Source organism: Aulostomus chinensis, chromosome 13, assembly GCF_037954235.1.
Source record: "Aulostomus chinensis isolate RoL2024-O1b breed Wild chromosome 13, RoL_Achi_v1.0, whole genome shotgun sequence".
Classification (NCBI taxonomy): Eukaryota; Metazoa; Chordata; class Actinopteri; order Syngnathiformes; family Aulostomidae; genus Aulostomus; species Aulostomus chinensis.
The window spans coordinates 3,576,062-3,596,741 of record NC_141332.1 but is presented as its reverse complement, the minus strand read 5'-3'; the positions used below and the strand labels follow the sequence as shown (position 1 = coordinate 3,596,741).

At 44.9% G+C, this 20,680-nt stretch overlaps 2 protein-coding genes across 9 annotated transcripts; one reads left to right on the top strand and one right to left on the bottom strand.

Moving 5' to 3' along the window:
* Positions 1 to 276: 276 nt before the first annotated feature.
* On the bottom strand, positions 277 to 7,020 carry slbp (stem-loop histone mRNA binding protein). Of its 2 annotated transcripts, none has more exons than XM_086222496.1 (8): positions 6,830 to 7,020; positions 4,686 to 4,826; positions 4,454 to 4,561; positions 4,053 to 4,124; positions 3,736 to 3,858; positions 2,503 to 2,658; positions 2,313 to 2,421; positions 277 to 991 (listed from the first exon to the last, which is right to left on the bottom strand). In XM_086222496.1, exons 1-8 carry the CDS (start codon positions 6,886 to 6,888, stop codon positions 920 to 922), a joined length of 840 nt encoding a protein of 279 aa, XP_086078622.1. In that variant the 5' UTR covers positions 6,889 to 7,020; the 3' UTR covers positions 277 to 919. The 2 variants fall into 2 exon arrangements, with proteins under 2 accessions (XP_086078622.1, XP_086078621.1); XM_086222495.1 differs by having other exon boundaries at positions 279 to 991; positions 4,686 to 4,829.
* Positions 7,021 to 8,814: 1,794 nt separating this feature from the next.
* ccdc142 (coiled-coil domain containing 142) lies at positions 8,815 to 19,959 on the top strand. Of its 7 annotated transcripts, XM_086222490.1 has the most exons (19): positions 8,825 to 9,046; positions 9,578 to 9,698; positions 10,453 to 10,526; positions 11,265 to 11,310; positions 11,493 to 11,749; positions 12,083 to 12,298; positions 12,592 to 13,868; positions 14,239 to 14,540; positions 14,667 to 14,753; positions 15,365 to 15,547; positions 15,636 to 15,802; positions 16,210 to 16,362; positions 17,005 to 17,113; positions 17,698 to 17,875; positions 18,162 to 18,272; positions 18,568 to 18,668; positions 19,316 to 19,469; positions 19,588 to 19,710; positions 19,741 to 19,959. In XM_086222490.1, exons 2-18 carry the CDS (start codon positions 9,638 to 9,640, stop codon positions 19,694 to 19,696), a joined length of 3,585 nt encoding a protein of 1,194 aa, XP_086078616.1. In that variant the 5' UTR covers positions 8,825 to 9,046; positions 9,578 to 9,637; the 3' UTR covers positions 19,697 to 19,710; positions 19,741 to 19,959. The 7 variants fall into 7 exon arrangements, 6 of the variants coding, with proteins under 6 accessions (XP_086078617.1, XP_086078616.1, XP_086078619.1 ...); XM_086222491.1 differs by having other exon boundaries at positions 8,815 to 8,839; positions 19,588 to 19,959; XR_015118997.1 differs by lacking the exon at positions 19,741 to 19,959 and having other exon boundaries at positions 18,611 to 18,668.
* The last annotated feature ends 721 nt before the right edge of the window (positions 19,960 to 20,680 follow it).

Sequence of the window (20,680 nt, the reverse complement as noted above, 5' to 3'; positions counted from 1 at the left end):
AGAGAACAAACCAAAAGAACTTATACATATTTCATGACAAATTTAAATTTGAATTGAAAACATCTGACCTGAAATTTCTGGAAAAAGCCTCAACAATTTGACTGCAATGCAACCAAGTTAATTATGAAGTACATGTCTCAATATTGTCATGTTTACTAAACTGCAGTAATCCTCAGGGTTTGCTGCCACACTGGATATTAAACGACGCAGAAACGTATCAAATGCTCCACGTGCCACCAAAATTCAACTGTCACACACATCATAAGCCACAATGCAATGTTCAAGCTTGTTTTTTTTATTTCAAAGTCTTCATCAGGAAGGAAACAACATTAAGAAAAACAATACCATTCTTAAAAAACACAACCCATGTAAAACTAATCACAGCCCAAACAAATTGAAGTCACGTCTTTCAGCACTTTATAACTGTTAACAAGTGGAAAACAAAATCTTAAACCAGTAAAAAGGAAAGCACTTTGGTCTGGTAGCCTCTCCTGTCCACCACTGAGATGCTTCTGTTTCCGATTGTTGTAGAACAGAGTAGAGCAGTTAGAAGCAGGGGTGGCGGGTGTTCTGCAGGGACACACATCAGCGCTTCAAGTGCTTTGGACAACACCGACATCTTAGCCAATTACATTTGCTGAAGCTTAATTAAAGATCATGTTATAAAAGCTTGCCACTAAGCAAGTCTCCCTGAGCAGATAAGCCAAGTGGAAGAAGGTCCCAGCCCTTGTAGAAGCACGAGTCCACGGAGAAGGGAATCCTAAACAGGTTGCACCCAGCTGGGACAGACACTGAAGCTGTGCAGGGGGACACGGAGAAGCTGATACCAGGAACAGAGGCATCCAGACTAACATGGGGAGGGGTGTCGTAGGCTGAGCCTTCTGATATGCGGTTGGACGTTTCATGGGAGATCGATGAGCTACGCCATCTCAGGATCTGCTGTGGTTTCTGTCTTTGGTACTTTAACTGGAGTTCCCAAACAGTCGTCATCCTGAATCAGAGCACAAGCAGCATCGCAAAGGTCAACCAGAGTCTCTTCAGATGTCAAGCAGCACAACCATAAACCATTCCATTTAAAGGGTTAAGTTCTTTCTACGCCTTTGCAATTGTTTCAAAAGATTGGTTAGTTTATGCTCCAACGGCTGACATTTACTTTACAGCACTTCATAAAAATATGTGCTGCATGGTATCAAGTATGATGGAAGGGATTTACTCTGGTCGAATTAAAAACAAACAAACAAAAAAAGAGTTTAAAAGATTTATGCAGCTTGTTCCCTGTGGACTGAAACCAGACTGTCAGAGAAGAAATCAGTTCTGTATCCTGGCAACAACGTGCAGGTGAGGGAACTGTTCGTGACTACATCATGGGCTCGCAGGGCTCCCCTCGTCCCCAGGACTAAAGAGAACGTGCAAGAACCGATTCTCACGTTGGATTGGTAATGTTTCATGAACAAGATTGAAGCCTCCCTGTGTGAGAGGGACAGGGACGTCATTCAACAAAGCTTGACTCAAATATTGCTTTCCTCACAATGTGAGACAAAATCCAACAAATCAACATACATCTACTCCATTGGTTATATTATAGCCAACACTTACACTGCTACTCTTTATTGTAGTTGATGGTCGTGGATTATAGTTTTATTGTAGTTTCTGCTATTTATTGCTGCTGTACTTTTCTCTTTCTGCTGCTGTAACTTACAATTTCCCCACTGAGGGATGGATAAAGGTTTATCTCATCTTTTATCATTAAACTTATAAATTATCAAGGGAAATGAGCTTTTTAGCTTCCTACAAGCAGTTAGCTCCCGTTCACACACGCCATGTCGTTCAAAACCATGGAAATCAAATAAATGCCACTGGACACATCTCTTTTAGATGAGGGGTCCAGATATTTGACTCAGTACCGCGCTGACATCAGTGTGGGACCGGTGCCACCTTGATCATTTTAGTAAATACAGCTTGTTGTGGTTGTGATTGCCGTTTGATCCAGGAGTCACTGGGCAGGTGGGATGGGTCAAATGGTGACGCTGCCACTGATCTATACTGCACTTTCATTAGGAAGAGACTGCACATGTGCAAACTGTGTATTTCACTGGAAATAAGTGAAGGTGAATCGAATCTGAAATCACATGCAGGAGTTCTGTATGGAGAGACAGTTATGGTGCTATTTCAAGAACAATCATAGTTCTTAATAAGTAGTAACTTGTCTTTTTAGTCCCTAGTCCAACTCTGAGTCTACTGTGCCCCTACACTCACAAGCAGTATTTTTTTTTTTAATAAATAAATAAAAAATGTAGCTGAATCCAACTCACTTCCAGTGAAGGGTTGTGACTGGCGTGAGAGGCCGCAGGATTCTGGGAGTCCGACAAGGAAGGAAAGTCCAACTCAATGTCCATCACATCATCGAGGTCCAGCTCCTCACTGCAGGGACAGACAACTCGAAGATGAACAACGTACACTGGAAGTGTTCTTCAGACAACCTGGTCTGGAGCCTTTTCTTACACATGATCAAGGGCGTTTTCCTGGCCTGCCTCTGCTGGGGGGTCCCAGGTGTGCAGTTTGACCTTCCACAGTTTGATCTGCTGGTCCCATGAGCGACGACTGTACTTCCTGAACTTATTAGGAGTCTTTGGATGAACACCTGGCTGACGCATATGCCTGGAAACAAAAGGTTTGTGTAAACGATGGAACTGGAAGGCCGAAGGTTTATGGACTTTGGGACTTCATATCAGACGTTTAACCAAAAACCCATCACCGTGGAGACAAATGTAGCAATTCTATTATGATTAATTGGGGTTGTGAGTATATTTATAAAGGCAAACGTGGACTAGAGAACAGAAGTCTATGGTACGCTCAAGGAGGGAGTGAACGAGAGACGGAGAGCTTGCTTTTTGTCTGACGGTACCATATATTTTTGAAATGCAAAAGGTGAACAAATATATACAGTACAAACCATACACAAAACAATGAATCAAATATCCTTAATCTTTAAACAGCCGACCCACAGTTCCTTTAACTCACGTCTGGGTTTTTCCTTAAAAGTTCAGTCTGGGGGGGAGGGGGGGGGGGTGTGTGAGTGCATGTGTGTTTGTGTATGGGGGGAAAGTGGATGGAGGATGCAGTGGGGTGAAGGAGAGTTCTGGGCTACAATGGAGCCCCCTACCAACTTGGCAGGACGGATGAAGTTGATGAAGTCTGTAGGCTCCTTATTTAGCTCGCCATCAAACAACCCTGCCAGTTTGTAGCACAATCCTCAAAACAAAGGGTTCACTCAGTTCCCTTCTGGCTCAGTAGAGGGCTCCTGCATAGCTTTCCAATGCTGCTTCCCACCGCTCCTACTCAGACTGAATGGCTCCCTGCTAGTTTGAGCTAGTCGCTTGACCGATGGCGTCACGCTCAAGCCCGCTACTGATCGGTCAAGTGAAATACCGCGAGATCTACGGCAAAATACCGCGAGATTAGAACAATCTCACCTGGTTACACAAACAAAGCGCACATTCAACTGGTTTCACGTCTCATTTCTGTGCTGCTCCATACACGTGAAAGTCAAAGTTGGCGGATCAATCAGTCAGGCCTTGGTCTTTAAAACAAGCGGAAGCAGATCCGAGACAGAACTGTCCACATCGACCCTCCTAAATCAGCTCTGGTCGCTGCTGTGACGTTAACGTCCCACTCGTTTCCTCTGAACTCCCTGGCACTGACTGAGAGGTTGTCTTAATGTTTGTGTGGACCTACTTAGGAACTTCTCTGATGTATCGGTCATAGGCCAGCGTGTTCTTGCCGTAGTTGATCTGTTTCTGTCGCCGTAGCAACACAGCCTCGTCGGTCTCTATGTTGTCTCCCTCTTTTGAGTCACAGCTGCAGCAGAAAGACAGGTTCCCATAAATACTCAGCCAACACGGACGGTCAAAAGGTTCAAGGTAACAGTCAGGGGTTTACAGCAGGACATTTTTATGGACACGTCGCTGACCCATGTGACAGATCAGCCTGTGGTTCATCAACAAATGGATGATTGGAGTTTGACGGTCAGAATGAAACAAAGATCCACATACCTGCCAGAAGAACCAGAGGATGCCCTCCTCTCTCTTTGGGTGACCTCCCCACCCAGTATCCGCCTCCTGTAGCTGGACAGACAGCAAATGCAGCAGGTCAGTAAAGAGTGAGTGTCCTTTTAGAGGCACGGGTCCTGCAGTGTACAGAAACTGGCAACAAAGTGACCAGTTTACATTCATGCGTCAAAGAAGAAGAATCAGTAGTTATTTAGATAATTAGGTGGACACACGTTCAAGTGGCACTGACCTACAGTCCAGTGTTTATAAAGTCTAATAATGAGGCGACACCACCAGATATCATAGCCCCCCCACGTTGCTAATAATGTGTTCATCTGATTTAGATTTTTAAGTTGAAATCATGGTGGAAACTCTTTCCCATGTTTAAGCAGAAGTTGGGTTACCGCTGCATGTCACTGTGGAGACTCCTCTCATCCTCCTCCACCAGGCTGCCCCAGTCGGTCGGTCTCCCACAGCGAGACACTGGGCCTCTGCTCTCAGGAGTGGTGAAACTGGAGAGGAAACACCACACGAACACACCCAGTTAACACAGTTACCAGTGTGAATCCAGGTGTGTACTGCTGAGAGTTGATGCAGACAGTCGGGAGACCTCTACGCAGGTGCGCGTCCTCTTACCTCTCGTGTCTGCTCGCCGACTGTCTGTGTCTCCTCTCACTGTGTCTGCCATCGTCCTCTCGATCACCACGATCTCGGCTGGACCGCGGGCTTCCATCAATTCCTCTTTTCCTGCAGTGGGACCACCGCGAAGGCCCCTGGCTCCTTAACAGGCAAGAAAAACAGCCACAACTTAAAACCTCAACATACAAACAAGCAATAGACAGAAACTGACCTCAGAGGACACAATATAAACACGTAGAGTCCCTGGTTATATTTGTCCTCTTCGTTCTGATAGGCGAAACACATAAACCAAGAGCCAACGACCAAACCAGCAGAATCCGAGCAAGTCAATGAAGCTGGCGTGCAGCTGTGTGAGGACCGACGCGATTGGTGCCGCAGTCAGAAGACAGTACCGCCGTACGCCGGGTAAATTCAGGATCAGTGTAGAAGCTCAGCGTTGTGAGCAACGACAACAAAAACCTGCAACTTGTAAATTGAAAGAAAGTTTTTTTTTTTTTTTTTTTAAAGATTGTATACTTGTTTGACCAGAAAAATCAGAATCCACAGAAATCAGTGCAGGCAGGCCCCAACAACCAAAAAACAAACAAAACCCATTCAATTAATTAAAATTGTTTAAATTTAATACTCTGTAACGATGCAAGTTCACACCTCTGACCACATCAGTTTAGCACAGAGGGCGCAACATTAACTCACAGGATCACGATCACCAGTGTTCTCCCAGAGCAGTGAGACTTCCAGTGAGACACACACTCATCAGCCGCCCGACAGGTGAATGAAAAGCAAAACACTCCGCTGTGAGTTCTGGTTTCATTTATCAGTGAGGAGTGCTGGATAATAACTAAAACGAAAGCATCTTGTTACACACGCTTCAACAGAAGCTGTTCATACACAAGTATTTTTATCCTAGCTTGCCACAAAAATCTTGAACGGAATACTGATGTTGACTAAAGTCCGTCTTCTTCAGATTTGCGTTGCCAGATTTAGTCCCTACATTCTAAACTTTATTCAACCAAGGACATTTTGAGATAACTAACTTTTCTTAAATCACGCACAGTGCGATCACTCACAAACTGAGCAGTATTAATCAGTCTCTACATTCAAGTGCTATTTAAATCATCCATCCATCTTCTTCCGCTTATCCGGTCCGGTCGGGGGCAGCAGCCAAAGCAGAGAAGCCCGGACTTCCCTCTCCCCGGCTACTTCCTCCTGCTCTTCACGGGGATCCCAAGGCGTCCCCTGGTCAGCTGAGAGGCATGGTCTCTCCAGTGTGTCCTATTTTTGTCCCCCTGCCTCATATGATTGAATGCATGAGGACACCATCCACACGAAACACTCTGCGGGGACAGTGAATTTAAGTTCGTGTCCCTCTCCGTTTCTTTGTAAAGAATGAAGGTTTATTACATCGTAATTTATGGTCGCACACGTCACAAATCGCCGCTGTAAACTATCCACACATTAATTCAGAGGGCGCGAAGTTCTGCTCAACATAAAAGAACGCCCTCTTCTAATTTTTTCTCCCGCCATTAACTCGCTACTTCCGATTGTCCGGACCATCTGTTGGGTTCGTCCGTCCGGCCATGTTTGGGGGCTTGCGGTGTCCATTCCACCGTTGCTCCGTCCACACTCAAGCAACGTAGTTAGCTCTGCTCCGAACTACGGTAAATTCCCACCTGGCTTTCCTGCTCCTCTCTTCGCGTGCTAACGTTCTACAGAAAACTTGTCAACTTCCACAAGCCCTGATTACCGCCTCTTCTCCACAAAACCAGCGGAAGAACTGAGGTGCAGAAAATGACCCAACATCACAAAGACCCCCCCCCCCCCCCCCCAAGCTTATAAACCAGGACACATTAACTGGTGCTGGGCAGCTTCGTGTAACTGGAGTCTGAAAGGCTAGCTAGCTAACGCATGAAGCAGCTGCATACTGGCGACGTTGCATCACAACTCATACCGCGTAATCTACTGTTACATGGTTAAGTAGTGCGGCCACATTTCTTACTGTCATCAACAATAAAGTGCCAATGACAAAGTATTTGGGAAGCGTAATGTTAGTGCCCGCTATTAAGCGGACAAAGGCACAATGGAAGCTTGTAAAAACGATGTTTTAGGGCCACTAGCTTGTTAGTTAGAACTACAAAACTCACCTATCGTCGTGCTCGCTGCTGTAAACGTCGCGTCGTCTGCTTTTGACCCAGTCGGACATTTTATTGACGGTGAGCAGCCAGGAACCGTGAACTGTAGCCAACTGAGAGACTTTGTCGCAGGATAGCTCTCGAAAGACACCCGCCAACAGTGGAAGACGCGCGGATCAAACTGTCCTAAAGGTCATGTGACCGGAAAGGGGCGGGTATTCCGCCAGTATTTTTTTTCTTTATTTGACGCTAAACAACGAACACAGCCTGTCGGCGCTTGTGAGGAAAATGAGAACAAAAGTTATAAAATCAATGTAAAGTCATCATACTTCCAGTGTTCATCTTATTTTTGAATGCACATATATTTTTAATACATGGTCCTTCGGTGTCTATTATTATTATTATTGTTGTTGTTATTATTATTATTATTATTATTATTATTATTATTATTATTATTATTATTATTATTGTTGATGTTGTTGTTGTTATTCCCTGCCTCCCCTTCCAGGAGCTTCCTTCTTCAACTGTTATTAACATTTCCATGTTTCCCACATTCTGCATTGTAAACTGTTTTCTTGTCTGTAACAACATCTACTGCACGTCTGTCCCTCCTGGTGAGGGATCCTCCTCCCCTCCTCACCCTGAGGTTTCTCAGATTTTTCCCTGTTAAAGGGTTTCTATGGAGTTTTTCCTCAGTCGATGTGAGGGTCTAAGGACAGAGGATGTTGTTATGATGCCATGTGAAGCCTGGAGACAAACTGGTGGTGAAAACGGGCTCTACAGATAAAATTGCCTTGCCTTGCCTATTATTATTATTATTATTATTATTATTATTATTATTATTATTATTATTATTGTTATTATTATTGTTATTATTGTTATATTATTGTTATTATTATTGTTATTCCCTGCCTCCCCTACCAGAAGCTTCCTTCTTCAGCTGTTATTAACATTTCCATGTTTCCTACATTCTGTGTTATAAACTGTTTTCTTGTCTGTATCAACATCTCCTGCACGTCTGTCCCTCCTGGTGAGGGATCCTCCTCCCCTCCTCACCCTGAGGTCTCTCAGATTTTTCCCTGTTAAAGGTTTTCTATGGAGTTTCTCCTCAGTCGATGTGAGGGTCTAAGGACAGAGGATGTTGTTATGATGCCATGTGAAGCCCTTTGAGACAAACTGGTGGTGAAAACGGGCTATACAAATAAAATTGCCTTGCCTATTATTATTATTATTATTATTATTATTATTATTATTATTATTATTATTATTATTATTATTATTAGGGCCTGAGCCAGAAGATACTTAATTATGATGATGATGATGATGATGATGATGATTATTATTATAAGATAATCATTTATTCGTCCCACAGTGAGGAAATTGGCATTTTTACAGTAGCAGAAAAAAACTGAAGTAGCAGTGGAAAAAATTGCAGAGCAATAAACAGAAGAAACTACAATAAACGACAATAAAACTATAATACACTGTCGTAAGATACAAACAACTACAATATAATGTTATGATGATGATGATGATGATGATGATGACGATGATGATGATTATTATTATAAGATAATCATTTATTCGTCCCACAGTGAGGAAATTGGCATTTTTACAGTAGCAGAAAAAAACTGAAGTAGCAGTGGAAAAAATTGCAGAGCATTAAACAGAAGAAACTACAATAAACGACAATAAAACTATAATACACTGTCGTAAGATACAAACAACTACAATATAATGTTATGATGATGATGATGATGATGACGATGATGATGATGATGATTATTATTATTCGTTCCTGAATATAGGGGCCATGATGGAAAGCAATTCGGGCAGTTTAGCCTCCCCCTCCCCAGAAGAGGGCAGTAATACCGAAGTACACAAACGTAGGCTACTTTTAGTAAAGAAGAAGAAAGTACGGAAGCCTTTACCATAACAACAAGAGATGCTGTCCTCTGATTGGCTGCTCCTGCTGCGTTTTCAGGCTCGCTAGCAGAGGCTATTTTTACCAACACGTCCATGGTGAGCGGTGGATTAACAAGTGGACCTTACAAAATGCGTTCGTCAGTAATTAGATACGAGGCTTTCGGCGGCCATTTCAGTGGAGGACGAAGTTAAATACGAATAAAAAGACGGGTTAAGAGCCGGTAGATGTAGCAGCGAGCTAACCGTGGTCCCCTGGCCGGGATGCAGGTTTGCTGGACGCGGGGACGCAGTTTCTGATGTCTTGTAAGAGTTCTCATTTTATCATGTGTTTGATCCTAAATTAGTGAAATTAAATGATCCTTTTTTTATCAAATAGTACCCGAAGTCGACCCAATGTAACCGGGATTTTCGCGGCTTTAAGTTAATGAAATAAATGTTGGTTCAGTGACACCTTAAGGTTGTTTTTTTTTTACTTTACTGAATTAAACTACACAGTTCGTCATTTTAAAACTTGTCAGCAAACAGAGACGGTCTTCCCATCGAAGTACTAGTACTCCTGCATCCAGGACAGTGTAATAGAAGTATATCACAGTCCAGCGATGCAAACACTTGCGATGATGTTCTCTTGAAAATCAGATCCAGATAAGCATTCTTCACGTAATTAGAAATTTGAAGTGTCTTCGAAATAAAGTCAGACAAATGAGAACAAATGCTCAACTAACACTCAGGTTGATGGTGCCTTCATGAAGCGAGGTTGTCCAGTTTGGACACTGATGTGTTGAGCTGGAAACCACAGGTCATCTTAAATTGCGTCTTCCTGCTGTTCTCCCTCAGGCAGCAGGAAGACTCATAACCTCCATGCTGCCTGTTCCTGTTTGAGCTCCCTGGTCTGGGATGGATCACAACAGCTCAGAGATCCTGAGAGATCCGGGTGGAAAGCCTGGTCTACCAGCAGGTGACCAAAACACACACACACACACACACACACACACACACACACACACACACACACACACACACACACACACACACACACACACACACACACAACTCAAACAATTATTGTGAAGTTTTGTTTTATGGTGTAGATATATTGATTGCACAGCAGCTATAGTCACCTGATACTGAAGGGGATGTGCAACTTCATAAAGTTTCAACCTCCTTGGCTGCATCGCCTGTTAAAGCTCCACCAGAGGCCTAGAGAGAGTGTATATTCATCCATTGTCCATCCATTTTCATTGCCGCGTATCCTGTTAAGGGTCACGGGGGGTGGAGCCTATCCCAGCAGCCTTCACCCTGGACAGGTCACCAGTCCATCACAGGGCCAACACATAGAGACAGACAACCATTCACACTCACAGTCACACCTACAGTCAATTTAGAGTCTGGATTAACCTGGTCCCTCTTGATGGACTGTGGAGGAAGCTGGAGTACCAGAGAGAACCCAGCAGGAACAGGGAGAACATGGAGACTCCACACAGAAAGATCCTGTGCTCGAGCCGGGACTCGAACCCAGAACCTTCTTGCTGTGACCACTGCACCACCACGCTGCTGATAGTGTATGTGTTCGGTATAATTTTGTTAATGTCACCTTGCCAAAGGTAAAACAGCCCCCCGAGGCTTCACCCCAAGGTTTCTGAAATTGTCCTTGTTATAAGGTTGTTTTTTTCCCAATAGAAATGCCAAATAGATTGTTTGTCTTTTTTCAGATGGGGAGACTCCAGAATTTTTCTCTGCTGAAGAGGATCAGGTGGGTTCTTCTTGTCCAAACAACTCTGCACATGTATGTTATCATTTTTACTACGCAAACCCATCAGTTGTTTTCCATATCTGTCCAACAAAGAGAAAAACTTGTGTGTTACTTGATTTTGTCCACAACTGCTCAATGTCAGACTCGGTGGGTGTATTGCTGGGGTCCACTGATGGTCCTTGTATGAGTGGTTCTAATAATGCCAGATATTTAAATCTCTCAAAACTTTACCTGTCAGTAGTCGTGAAGGAGGTGTTCCTCAGGCAGGTGCTCAGTGTAGCAGCATCCTGTGTCTCACCGGCTCTGGCCAGACGTGTCATTAAGCTTCTTCCTGTGTGATGCGATCACAAGTTATAGATCAAATTCACACTTGGGATTAAGATGCGTCTCCAGTGACCACTTGTGATTGGATGATACTTGGCCTCGCATGGAAATTAAGACCTACTTTGTTTCAGTTATCATTGTTTTGAATCTTCCAGTTTTCTCCAACTCAGGAACAGGACCCTTATATACTTGAACTCGAGAACAGAAACATTAGATAAGATGGCGTTCTCCATTTTAGACTAAACAAGATGTGTTTGACTATCACCAGCATAGAGGTCATCAATGCATTTGGGGCATAAAAAGACAATTTCGTGTCTGGAATCACCCTGAACTCCTGGGGGTGATTTTTAAAGGCAAACGGTCCCCTTTACTGCAGCTACACACACATCACACCTTGAGATTCAGAATGTTCATTTCATATTTACATCTTCCCGTTGTGTCTTTCAGAAGGGATGCAGTCCTAGCTCAGTGGCAGAGGAGCTGACCACAAATGGTACGACGTGTATGCACTTCTGGTCCTGACAGATACAGTATTTCAACTCAGCTTGGTTTTATGTATTAGGAATGACAAACATGCTTTTTGAAACCTTCTCACAAGTCTCTCTCTGAGAAGTATAAACATGGGTCATAGGAACACTTGGTGGTCTTTTCATTGTTGGATGTGTGCACCTGCAGGTTCCTGGCCACAGAGGTCCATCTCGCGCTCCCTGCAGCGCGCTGAGACTTTACTCAGAAGCACCTTCAACCCCAGTCTGAAGTGGCTGCTACATGGTCGCAGCCAAGATGAAGAGGAGGAAGAAGAGAGAAACCTGGTAGTCACTCACAACTTGGTATCCCGCTCTTCCGCACGTCTGCTGCGTTTGCAACAAGCTCTTCTGGCTGTAGCGCCACAGTGGCAACAATTTGGCCCGGTACCGACGGGGTCTCCCCAGGTGAGTTCCAGGGGATCTGCTCATTGTTCGTGCTCCTTTTACAAAGATTACTGTTGAAGTGGATGATTTTTTTTTTTCTGTGACCTGCTGTGGGGATTCTTAGATGTCAGGACTTTTGCTATACCTTTTATTAGCACAACATAACCAAACATCAGGAAACCAGTGAGAACATTAACAGATAAATACAGAGACCACAACAAACATCAGACCTGAACATGATGTTGGAGGAGCTGCTGGACTGACAAATGGTGTTAAAGAGTATGTAGAGCTTTGGAAGATCATTTATGGAGCGAAGTCCTGACATTGTTTGCCACACCCTCTCTCTTTGACCAGGTGTGTGTAAAAGGCCTCCCAGTAGAGGGCAGCGTTCTCCTCCTGCCCTCCTCACCCTTTCTGCATGAGCATTATAGAACTCTGTGGAGGCTTCTGGAACAGCGGGCGCTGCTGCTCTTCATGCATGAGTACACAAGGAGGGCTCACTTAATGGCGGCATACATATCCAGAGTGAGACAGCTGCTGGAGGACCAGTCTCACCTGACAGTGAAGCAGGTGAGGGCCAAACTCAGGATGTTCCCAACAGCTCAGAAACCTCTGTGAACACTCTGTGATATGAATAGATTCCCCTGTAGTGTAATCTGAAGCTGGAGTGGGATAACATCTGTTGCTCAAGAAAGATCAGACATCAGCTGTTACAAGTGCTAAAGTACTTTAGTACAGTTTGTGTAATCTTTATTACTAACATTCAAACTGCATGTATACATTTAAAAGTGCAATTTTGGAATCAGCGCTGAATCTCTGTTGTACTTAACTACTTGAACACTGGTGCTTCTTCTCCTCCCCAGAACCCGTCCTGCTGGTCTTCATTCAGGGTTGATCTGTCTTCACTGTGTCAGGAGCTCCGGGTTCATCTCAGTCACTGGTCATGTCTGTCCTCCAAAGTCCAGTCGGACCACTATCTCAGACTTGTTCTGGTCCAGCGCACAAGGCTGCTGACAGAGGTCAGACAGACTCTGGACCTCCTGAGTCTGCAGGCGTTAGTTTTGATGGAACGTTATGTGCATGTTGTTTTGTCTGCTGTAGCCCAGATGGAATTAGACAGTATACCTAGAGACGTGCTGGAGGATGTTTTAGCTTCGACAGAACTGTATAACCAGGTGGTGGAGGAGCAGAGGGCCCAGCACAGCACCACCCAGCGGAGGACTGCAGTTTTACAGCAGGTGTGTTTGTTCGCTGACAGACAAGGACTTCACCCCACTGCCCTCTCAGTCAAAGACCTGATGAAAATGTTTGCAGTGCATCATGCAGACAAGGCAGCAAGGCAGCTGCACTCTTGGGCGTCTCAGCCCAACTATTGCACCTGTACATTCCGCACCAACCACGAGGCCCCCACGGGTCAGGGTAACTTTAGGACTTTCCCTCTGATGTCTCCGTGGACCTGGGAGCAGCTGCAGGGTGTCTCTCATGCTTTCTGCCCTATTCATCCTCTCCATCTCCTGTGGTCACCTGCTCATCACACCTGCCATAAAATTCCTTCTGCTCACATCAAAGACCATCACCTGGACACTACCATCTTGGAAAAGCACTTTCCTGCCTTAGCCAAGCCCCCCTCTGCCCAGCATAGAACTGATTTGACTAACAAAGAACACATCAGCATTCCCACCCAATGCCAAACAGGTGCATCCCACATTGGTCTAGTCCAGACCAGTGTGGAGGCTTTGAACTCAGTCCAGTCAAATTTAGACAGAGGGACCAGTTTAGAACACTGTGATCTGCAGAATGAGTCACCCCCTTCAACCTGCTCCCACCATGTCTCCCCCCTCCCTCTGTCAGGGTTTGGCCAACAGTACCAGTGCACAATCGAGCTTCTTATTCAAGTTCTCCTTTCCTCCAATGACCTGCTGGCTCCTCTGGTTTCCAATGCATCCTCACTAGAGGTGCTAGCCGCTCAACTGCTCCCACATACAACAGCAACAGGTGTGTCATCTCCAAACAGAAGGACGGTGGCGCTGAATAGACTGAGAACAGAAGTGAACCAAAGGACCAAGGAGCACAATACGGATGCCAGTCAGCAGGAATGGGCCAAGTTGGAAAAAACCACCAGGCCAGCAGAAGATCTCAGGTAATATCTCGGTTATTTACGGGTCAGTGGGCCTCTCTTTAAATGCATCAAACACTCTGAACATGTTGTTAGTCCCACCGTTCATTTAACTTTGCTTCCACTCTGCGTTCAGTCTGAACTGAGTGCTTTTAATGTGAGCAATTCAGTCTGAAATCCAGTCACAGACATTGAAGCATGAAAAGTCCGATATCTAAATCTCAACATGCAATACAATGTGTAGTGGAAGTGTGATGAAGCTGTAGATGTGACAAGAAATGTTTACACTGACTGCTTTGGTTGACTGTGTGTTGGCATATTCAGCTCGCGCTTCGTTGCTCTTCACATATCACAGGGGCGTCTGAGATAACGACAGACTGTTTGTGTGCCTCAGCTCAGGCTTTGGGAGGGAGGGAGACCCTGAGTGTGAGGAGAATATGGGAGGAGAGGGGGTCTCCCCTGAGCCAGACAGCGTTCGGAGGCCTCGCTCTGTGCAGTGGTTGGACCTCGGTCAGACGCTGGTGTTTGATGAGCTGTTGGCACAGTACCGCCGCCTGCTGTGGGCTCACTGCAGCCAAGCCCTGTGGCTGCAGCTGCATGCGCCACAAGAAGGACACTTGACAGGAAGCATCAACCTGCATGACAACCACAGGAGGTTCCAGGTCTTGCATACCCTCAGCCAAGCGTCCAAGATGGGTAAGAAGACAGCAAGTGTGTGGAAGTTAGTTGAAGCAACGCCGGGAGACTGAATTTCTCACTTCACTCTGTAAGATGGCTGTCACTGTTGTGTCTTCATGACATTCCTGTCTTTCATTCATGCAGATCAGTTTCCAAAGGAGTGCAGAACCATGCTGGAGGACTTCAGTCAGTACCTGTTAGTGAGCACAGCGAATTCTTATTGGGATTTTGGTGAGTATATATATTTATACACGCGTGTGCGCACACACACACACATACACGCTACATATAATATTAGATTAAGATCATAAAACCTTGATTATGAGACCATAACATTATTGCACTTATATTTTGCATTATATGTGTTATAGAAATGTAAATAAACCTTGAAGTGACTGTCATCAATATTTAGTCTGGGGCACCGGTGCTTTTATAGTGTGGTTTTGGAATGCAGCAGGCAGCTGTTTTCCAGAAAAAGATGGCCCTTTCTGCCTCAAATAGCCAACAAACACAACTAGTAAGTTCGTTAAAGGGTTGAAGGTGAAATAAGTGGAGCATGTAGGAGCTAAAGAGCCAGATAGATTCAAGACAATGGAGGATAAAGGTGTGGGAGTTTCAGTCATCATTGTGGCTCTGTAGTACAACAGATGCACTCCACCAACCTTAAAACAGGGGTTCAACACCGAGGGTGATGTTGTCCTGGCACTCTCAGCTCCTGTTACACAGCTAATTTATCTTACTGTGGTCCCTAGAGGCTGTATGTGTAAATATGTGTCTGACTCATGGATTCACATACACTCCTAGGTAATCTGTTGTCCTGCCATCTGTCTGTCTTCCTTCAGTGGTGTGCAGAAGTTTGGGCACAGCGTTGAAGGACAAGTGTCTCAGAGATGGAAATCAAGGTAGCAGGTGTCTGATGCCATCTTCTCAGCCTGATGGACGTGTGATGACGTCTGTTACCACAGAGTTCTTCATGCAGCTGTTTCCTCCTCTCCTGTCATCTCTGTCCAACAGTAGGACCCTAGGTGAACCCACAGAAACACACTCATCAAGCACATCACCTTCCTGGTTGATCCGTGTAGCAGCAGTCACCAGACCACTCTCTCTCCACAGGCTCTTCTAGCATTGTACCCTCAAGACTCAGTCTCCAGAGACAGACAGCTAGCCTGGTGTTAGCCACAGCGCAACTGTCCACAGTCTGGGTCATGTCAAAGGCCTTTCAGTTCCTCTCCTCCTGGAGCCTCAACAGGTTCCTGCTCATCACGCAAGGAGACCTCAAAGTAGGTTTGCTGTTTTACTGGAGGGTTAAATTGGAAGTTAGAAGGGGCGGCTGGTGGAAGTCATTAGTCCTCTGTTCGCCTGAAGCCAATGGTGCAGCCCACTAGTGTTTCCCTCAAACTTGGAAGCAGAACTTTTTTTTTTGCTTCATGCGCCACTGAGCAACTTCAATAGTTCCAGTTCTAGTACCCAGTTCTCTTTATACAGCCAAGCTTTAAACATAAGTTCGTCTGCAGGTTGATAAACAGCAAGGCAACCTTGTGAGATAAGGGTTTTGATGTTTTTCGCTGTTACACTTGACTGCACCTGACTTGATCCTGTGTCACTGACCACCACTGATAACATCTCTGCCCCTACACTGGGTAGTTGTTCCTGAAACCAAAGCAGCATCACCATGTTGTCTGTGCAGGTGCTGAGAGAGTCTGTAGATGTGACGCTGCTGCAGACCAAGTCCCTGATGGTGACCCCAGACCTTGACCATCAGACCTCTTCTCACAACCACAACCAGCTTCTGCTCAGGCAGCAACTGGGAGCACTGGACAGGGCAGTGTCCGAGCTGCAGGTGATTGACTGACTCTTCATTTATAAACTATTATTGTTATTATAGATTGTCTTTGTCAGACAAATATACACACAAGACAGAGATGAACACTACGTGGACGTGTTCTTTCCGTGAACCAGACAGTGTAATGGACAGAGGGAGGGGCTAAGGTTTCACATGATTTTATGCATGTGTTTACTCTAAAACAGGCAGAGAATACAGTGAGAGCAAGAACAACACTGGTAAATGCACAATTTTGATGTACAGTTGGAAATGACATACAAATATCCAAATGCTAACAACAAAAATGCCCCTGATGCCTCACGAGACTGAGGTTTTAAGTGTGTTTAGATTATTTCAGATTATTGAGGCAGAGTGGAGCCATTACTGTATTAAAGCCTCCCAAGTTTGCTCCGGCAAAGCGATTAAACTAACACACAGTTCCAAAATACTGAGATTGGCGTTGATGAGAGGAGGTGAACAGATCAGCAGCGTTTGACCTTTAACCTGTAATTTTTTAAAAGTAAGAAATACTTATGTACTAATCATTAAATGTAACCAGTTTGAAGCACGTTTAAAAGACGTTGCTTTTTTGAGTGTCAGATAATAACTGCATTAGGACAGCAAGTCTTTTAGTCGTGATGTCTGTCTTCTGTTGATCAGACGTTCTCTTCTCTGGTGCTGAAGACCTTTTCCAGTGGCTGTAAGAGGATGTCAGGGGAGATCTTTGAGCAAACCATGCCCTCTGCTGTACACTGGAGGCTGAGGACAGGTACTGAACTCTGACTGGTCTTCAGATAATAAAGTACAGATGGACTAATACAGAGATGGTATTAAGGTTTTGACCTCTTATCCCATGTCTTAACCTGCTCTGGAGGGGGTTAGATCTGCAGTGGATGTTACGGTGGTGATATACTCAACCTCACTGAATTCTCAGCCTCCTTCGTGTACAGAAACCCTAGCTGACACTGGTTACCTCACTAACCTTCTAATCCTGCTTCCTGCTTCTCCTCTCATGCTAGGACGCGCCTCTGGTATTCAGTGTTGACACTGGCCCCCCTGTGATTTAGACCTCTACGTGATCTTGTTATCTACACCAGAGATCTATTTCAGAACGTGTGACTTACCACTACATCTCCTGCTGTAGCTTCTTGCTTTCCAGACTAGAAACCAAAGTGAATCTGGCACAGCTGAACCTAGACTGTGGACATGGACTTGTGGCTTTCCTGAGACTCTGATTTTTTTTCCTTTTACTTGATATACATTTTTTGCCGTGTCTTTCTTTTTATGTTCACCTCTAATTTAAAGAGTTGTGAATCAGTAGATTGGACTTGTTCTCTCTCTACCGATACGCAGGTTTTCCCAGCAATCCCAGTGAGTATGCGTCTCTGGCAGCTCAGTCTGTGATTGGTCAGGTTTTAGAGGGTGTGGCACCTCTGTCTGACGATGCCCGCATCCAAGCACTGAGTGTAACAGTGACGGCGTTCATGGAGGCATGGATGGAGCACATCCTGAAGAACAGGATCAAGTTCAGGTACATATACTGATCATTAGCTCGTCATTTCAACTGCTGCTACCTCTCAAATAGAGGTGTGTGTGTGTGTGTGTGTGTGTGTGTGTGTGTGTGTGTGTGTGTGTGTGTGTGTGTGTGTGTGTTGCTGCTAGGGAGTTTCATGCTTTTGGCATGAAGTCTTGGATGGCTGATTTATTTACAGCACTATGGAGCAAAGTCTACAACACCTATATGAGAAACAAGGCTCTCTGTCTCTGCAGACGTAATAAGTGAATATGTAAATGCACGTTGTCTTGTTGTTGGTTAGTGTGCAGGGAGCTCTCCAGCTGAAGCAGGACTTTGATTCCATCAGAGACTTGATCCAGTCAGATAGGTCTGGTCTGCCGGACGAACTCCACCAACGGCTACTCAGCCTCAGGTAGCTTTTCTCCGTCTCATCTTGACTTCAACTGTAACTGCTCACGATCAACATCACCTCGTGTCATCAGGGCTTCAGGGTGTGAGGGTCTTTTTAGTTCATCATCACAAGACTTCTTAATGAATCGATGATGCAAATGCAGCCTACAACTTAGCGATGGGAGTGGTATTTGAACAAAACACTGTTACATCAGTCACATGTTTGAGAACGTTTTTCCTCTGTTGCACACTCATGCTCCAAAGCAGTTTTGGGAAACAGTTGGGCAACACCGCTCTCTCTCTTTCTTTCTACTCAGGGTTTTTCAGCAGGTGGACTCAGCAGTACTGTGCTTACTTCAGCAGCCGCAAGTCAAACCATATCTGCAGCCGAGAGCCTGGGAGCCATTCACACGCTGCTGTGAGTAGTGCAGCGGTCAATGTACCACGTCCCAGTCAAGAGCATAATCACATTAAATAATCCTTCAAAATAGGTACACCATAGGTGGGGGAAACTGTTGGGTCCGTGAAACAGCTGACCCCCATGTCACCAGCTCCAGCCACATGTCTTTACTGACTCCCCAGAGACATCTCCCTCTGACCTTTGGGAGGACTCACCCATCTCAGAACGGTTCATAGAGTAACACAGCTCTGAGCTCTGATGCGTGGAAATACGTTCTCGTTGTTGAACCTCCGATTCCCTCGTTTCAGAGTCAGTGTGGATTTCATTAAACTGGTACAGTTTATATACTGCAATTGTTTTTGTTTTGTTTGTTTTTTTACTGACGTGAACTCCAACAACTTTTGTCCTATCAGAGCATAGCGCCATCTTCCACTTTTTACTTCAGTCTCCCTCTCACCTTGATCCTTTATTTTACAGTAAATGCTCAAACAAGGACGCTCCCTGTCGGCTTGTACAAAAATTGGATCCCATGCTGTCCTCTTTTAAGAGAAACTGCAGAATTGGAAACATTTTGAAAGCTGGATGAAAATCATGGATTTACCTGCATCGCTACTGACATTTTTATAACATTTTTCTGCGAATAACTTAGATGTGTAACTGTCCAGGTCCTTCAAAGAGCAGCAGAAACAGCTTCAATGCAGCAGTGGGGAGCAGCATAACCAACCTGAGGAGTATGGAGGGCGATGACATGACTCAGTCCAACCCCTCCGTCACTGACATCTCGTCCTTCACCCCAGGAGAGCCCTACCTTGCTCCCAGGTACAGTTTGGCTATTGATATACCCAGAGGTACAAGTGTTCTCAAGTACCACACAGGTTCTGTGTTTTTAGTGTACAAAGGTAACTGTAGAACTGTGGTCTTTCTTCTGGGCTCCCAGTGTGGCTCTGGGTGCTTCTCAGCAGGAATGGTTGGACCTGAGGATCCACAGCAGCACTCGGCGCTGGAGGCTCCCGGGACTGCAGTGTCTCTCCAAGTCTGAACCCTGAACACGCGCGCGCACGCGCGCGCGCACACACACACACACACACACACACACACACACACACACACACACACACACACAATCAGGCTGTTTGGTTTAGAAAGGGGGACTAAGCTAATGTTAAAAAAAGAAGTAGTAAAGAAGTAAAAATGAATGTAAATTAAATAACAAATTGCCTGGAATAACATCAAATAAGATAACGTCTCCTTAGTTCACTCTTGTACACATGTTTCTAAATCTGTATTTGTATAAAAAATGTATTTATTAACTTAAGATATTTTTCTATTCTACTTCTATTTTTTTCTTATCCTTGAATAAAATACATATTTTTGAATGACTGTGAGAACATATGTGTCTTGCATGTGTGGTGATGCCGTTCATGCTCTGCTGCTCTCTAGCGAAGAATCGACTTTGGAGTTTGTCAGTGCTGCATAAATTACACCCACAGAGCAGCGGTGCAGCAGTTGTTGCTGAGAAGCCTGGACAAACATGTATCCCTACCAGATTCTCCCTCTCTGTTGCTTTGCCTCTGGAATGTGTCAAGGGAAGGAAAGGGAGGATGTGTGTGAGTCACTTCAGTTGTTTTGGAGAATATTCACAACCAAAGACCGTGTGTAAGAATGTGCTTTGGTGACTTTGACTATTTAAAAAAAAAAATACTGCTCTTATCACTGTGCATCCAATCAACCTCTCGACAGCAAATGAGGTGCCTGGTTGGAAGGGTTACAGTTGACTGTGATACAGCACAAGAAATGACAGGGAGCTGCTTCGTACTGTTGCAGACTTCACTAAAGTCGGACTCATGTATTCAAACGTCCTGGATCAAATATTCTTGAGCAAAACCTTGTGAAAGCTCGAGTTGATCTGATATCAATACCAGTACCGTGAGAACCCTGATACTGGCTCAACATTCAGTAGCTGCTGGTTTGCCTGCCATGCTGCTTACTTTCCAGCTGGCTCCGTTATCTCTGACTGATATTACCCACAG

What these genes read in the sequence shown, in the direction of transcription:
- ccdc142 (XM_086222491.1), top strand. Translation starts at nt 9,638, where the DNA reads ATGGATCACAACAGCTCAGAGATCCTGAGAGATCCGGGTGGAAAGCCT. An exon ending in GGGCAGTGTCCGAGCTGCAG is followed by an intron (nt 16,363 to 17,004) that starts GTGATTGACTGA and finishes TCTGTTGATCAG; the next exon opens with ACGTTCTCTTCTCTGGTGCT. An exon ending in ACACTGGAGGCTGAGGACAG is followed by an intron (nt 17,114 to 17,697) that starts GTACTGAACTCT and finishes ACCGATACGCAG; the next exon opens with GTTTTCCCAGCAATCCCAGT.
- slbp (XM_086222495.1), bottom strand. Translation starts at nt 6,888, where the DNA reads ATGTCCGACTGGGTCAAAAGCAGACGACGCGACGTTTACAGCAGCGAG. An exon ending in AGCAGCGAGCACGACGATAG is followed by an intron (nt 4,830 to 6,829) that starts GTGAGTTTTGTA and finishes TTGCCTGTTAAG; the next exon opens with GAGCCAGGGGCCTTCGCGGT. An exon ending in TACATCAGAGAAGTTCCTAA is followed by an intron (nt 2,659 to 3,735) that starts GTAGGTCCACAC and finishes TTTTGTTTCCAG; the next exon opens with GCATATGCGTCAGCCAGGTG.